We start from the raw sequence: 3,498 nt of genomic DNA, 5'->3' as shown, positions 1-3,498 counted from the left end.
TGTGTTCAGCAGGCTGTCAGACTGTGTTATCTCAAGTGGCTTCAAAGGACATGAATATATTAAAACACTTGTTAAAGACTGTTTCAGAAAGTCTCTTCTAAAAGAACAATTCAAAACTTCAAATAGATTTGTCAAACCACTTGTAATGGAGAAAAAAAAAATCTTAATTTTATACTCCAGTGAGTAACAGTGTAGTGGATACTCATTTAGATAGATATACACATACAAGTCAACATTTGTGAAAATATGCCTGAACTCTCAGATTTAAAAGCAGAGAGAATACTGTTTACTCTGTACATACATCCAAGAAAACTAACTATTCAACTGGTTATTTATAATGAAACAAAAATAGCTCCTTCCTCTCCACTTTTTTGGCCACCAGTCCCAAAATTATAGAAGCAGTGACCAGCATTACTGTTTTCAACAGATAAGGAACACAAGATAACCTTACAACAGCACCATTTTAAACTGCTTTTCTAAATGAGTTAGTATATCTAGGAGACAAGAAACTGAAGCCCAACAGCTAGAAGCAGAAGAACATGTTTTCATAACCTCTAATTTAAACAGGCATAATACCACCTTGTCTGTCTTTCTCAAGTTTCACCTCCTGCAATAAGTTTCCATATTCTTAGTGTTTAATATGCTATACATAGCATGCCTGGCTCAAAAGCTGGGCAAGTTGCTATTCAGTACCCCTTGTGGCCAAATAGAACATCTGCCTTTACTGTTTGTGCCTTAAAAACAAAAATTTGGCCAAGCAAAGCTGAAAAATACCACTAATCTTGTCACAACCTGAGCTCCTTTCCACATAGCTAATAATTCCACAAAAGGTCAACCCACAAAGCCATTAAGTTTTGATTCTCTTTAATCAGGTCTCTATAATGACCTGGTATTCCTGACCTTCATTTCCTCCACCGCATTCTCTAGCTCTTCAGGGGACTTGTATTCAAAATCTTTCTCCAAATATTCTTCTTCAGCTTGGGTCATCCATTCTTGCATCTCTGCCAAATCCTTCTTCAGATTTACAGCTTTTTCCTGACTTTCAGACAAGCGATTTTTCTGACTAACGACCTAGAATCCAAGGTGGAGAAAGAAACAGCAGTTTTGTTACTTGAATGTCCTGTATGTGAAAACCCACAAGTCTTTGTTAAAATATTTTGCTACCAAAACATTTTCAGGTCTTTTTAATTGACAACATTTACTTTTACGTGCACACATAGAATTGTGATCCCTTCGCAGGAGATCAACAAAATATAGGGGTGACAGAAAGAGAAATTACTTTTTTCTCCTTGCATATAAACTGGAAACAATCCCTGGAAAAAGTCAGATGGAAAAAATCTCTTCTGATCACAAATATCATAAAGTTAGATATATCTTTATGCAGAGCACCAAAACACCCTTTAGGCCTCACTTCTTTCCACAGTCCAGGCAATCTGGATTCTATATCCACAGCGAAGACCTCCACCACAGATCCTCACCAGGCATTGCAACTGAAGAAGTATGTTTCCGTAGACAGCAGAACACTTCCACCCAAAAGAAACCACCATATACACCAGACTGAAGTGGTAATCTATAGCATTTATTTTTAAGTTGATTAGAAGCAGGCAGAAATTACACAGGGCCAGAATAATATACCAGATTTCAGGAACAACCAAACCAAAAGATCAGATTTCCCTCCCACCCACCCCAGAAAGGGTAGCACAAGGCAAAGTGAACAAATTAATTTTTAGTTACAAAGAGTTCTCTGTGCTCCCTCCAGTTAGGTACCAAGAAGCACATGTATTCAAACAAAACTGCTGTTGCACTGGGATCTCCTAACATATTTGCACTTCTGAAGGATTCACTGGGCCAAGCTGGATTTCAGCCACTAAGAGTGGAACAGGTAAAACATACTCATCCTACTGTTGCACTGTTTACCTCCTCACCATCCTACCAGTGCCACACAAGCAAACAGCTGTAGTACCAAGCAGGCACTAGCAATATATGGAGAACTCACCTGCTTGCTCAGTTTCTCCCACTGCGTCTGGCAGTCTACAAGCCTAGACTTTGCCCAAGTATTTACGCTTGCAATAGGCTGCGCTCTTAAAGCAGACTCCACTTCCTTCATCTCTTTCAGTGACGGTTCAATCGTCTCCATTTCACTGACGAACATCTGAGCACATAAAGAAAATTAATGTTGTTCTTCAGCATGATATTGCGTAAATTTATAGGATACGAATAGCTTTGTAATTTTTAATTATTCCAGAGAAACTTTAATATAAAAGCAGATTTATGCTCTGTCCAATACCAGACTGTTTAAAACAATCCTTCAGGGACACAAAAAATCAGAACTATGCAACTAAAAGGCAAAATACAGCTTGTCATACACATTATAAACGTTCTTGCATGCAAAATGTCAATGACACAAAAAATCAGAACTATGCAACTAAAAGACAAAATACAGCTTGTCATACACAGTATAAACGTTCTTGCATGCAAAATGTCAACAGCAGAACAAAGCAATTTTGAAGATTACGTGCACTGAATACCCTGATGTTTCTGGCAGACCTCAGACTTACGTTCTTCTTCCAGAAAAACCTTTAAAGGTACACTGTAATTACTTACTATAAGATGAAATTCTACCTATCTGTGATCATTATGTGCCAATAGCTAGGAAAGAATCTTACTTGCAAGGCACATTCAATTCCTAAACCCTAGCTGTTTCTCAGAGTTATTTGCTTGTTATTTTTATTGCACTTAGGAGTTTAATACAGAAAGCACTTTTCACTCTCAGATTCAATTCCCTAATCACAGAATTGAGGAAAAAATATAAACATTTTCAGAAGAAATGTCAACTTTTAGATGAGTATTTGTAAATATGGTGAAGACCTTTCAGAAGGACAAAGTTTTATGGCCACACACAAGGAACCAATTAAAATGCGTCCTGAAGAAAGATAAGACAATTTTTCTGGCAGGCTTTATGGAATGTGTCATGGACAATATTTAATAATACAAGGAAAATAATAAAGAAGAAATGCTAGTCATTAGTTATTTCACAAGATTCCTTAAAAGAGCAAAACTCACTGTGCATTGGTCAAGTTGCCTTTGAAGTTCTTCAGTATCTCCTTGAACAGCCTTTTCTGTCATTAAGAATTCTTTCACAGCATCCAACCACTTCTGAATGACTTTCGAATCAGCCTAAGTCAAATAGAGTAAGAGTTGTTACAATGCTGTGATGAAGAACGCATGGCTGATGCATTTCAACTTTTAGCAGTGCCGAAAGAAGTGCCAAAGCTGCTAGCATTGCCTTGGTTTTGAATCAGGACAACTTTGGGTTAATTTATGGTTTTGGTTTTTTGGTGGGTTATTTTTCCCCCCAATTTCTCTGTTTTCAAAGTTATGAGAATTAAATTCACAATAGTGATATTCTCCTGTCCACACTGTGGCACGAATGGGAGAATTTTAATTGACACTGCACTGCTCCAGGCTATCACACAAACACAGGATCAAGTAAGGAGG

The 3,498-nt window shown here is 37.4% G+C and overlaps 1 protein-coding gene across 1 annotated transcript in view; it reads right to left on the bottom strand.

Moving 5' to 3' along the window:
* The window catches only part of LOC104500853 (utrophin-like), a gene marked incomplete at its 5' end in the record, with an annotated part of 19,733 nt that extends 16,556 nt beyond the window's left edge, over positions 1 to 3,177 (bottom strand). Inside the window, 3 exons of the mRNA XM_010144574.1 lie at positions 901 to 1,071; positions 1,997 to 2,152; positions 3,064 to 3,177. Coding sequence (XP_010142876.1) covers positions 901 to 1,071; positions 1,997 to 2,152; positions 3,064 to 3,177 — 441 coding nt within the window. The remainder of the gene's footprint in view (positions 1 to 900; positions 1,072 to 1,996; positions 2,153 to 3,063) is intronic.
* Positions 3,178 to 3,498: the final 321 nt, after the last annotated feature.

The sequence above is a fragment of the Buceros rhinoceros genome, unplaced genomic scaffold, assembly GCF_000710305.1.
Source record: "Buceros rhinoceros silvestris isolate BGI_N320 unplaced genomic scaffold, ASM71030v1 scaffold16221, whole genome shotgun sequence".
NCBI classification, from domain to species: domain Eukaryota; kingdom Metazoa; phylum Chordata; class Aves; order Bucerotiformes; family Bucerotidae; genus Buceros; species Buceros rhinoceros.
Note: the sequence above shows the minus strand (reverse complement) of the source record. Positions and strands in the feature narration are given on the sequence as shown.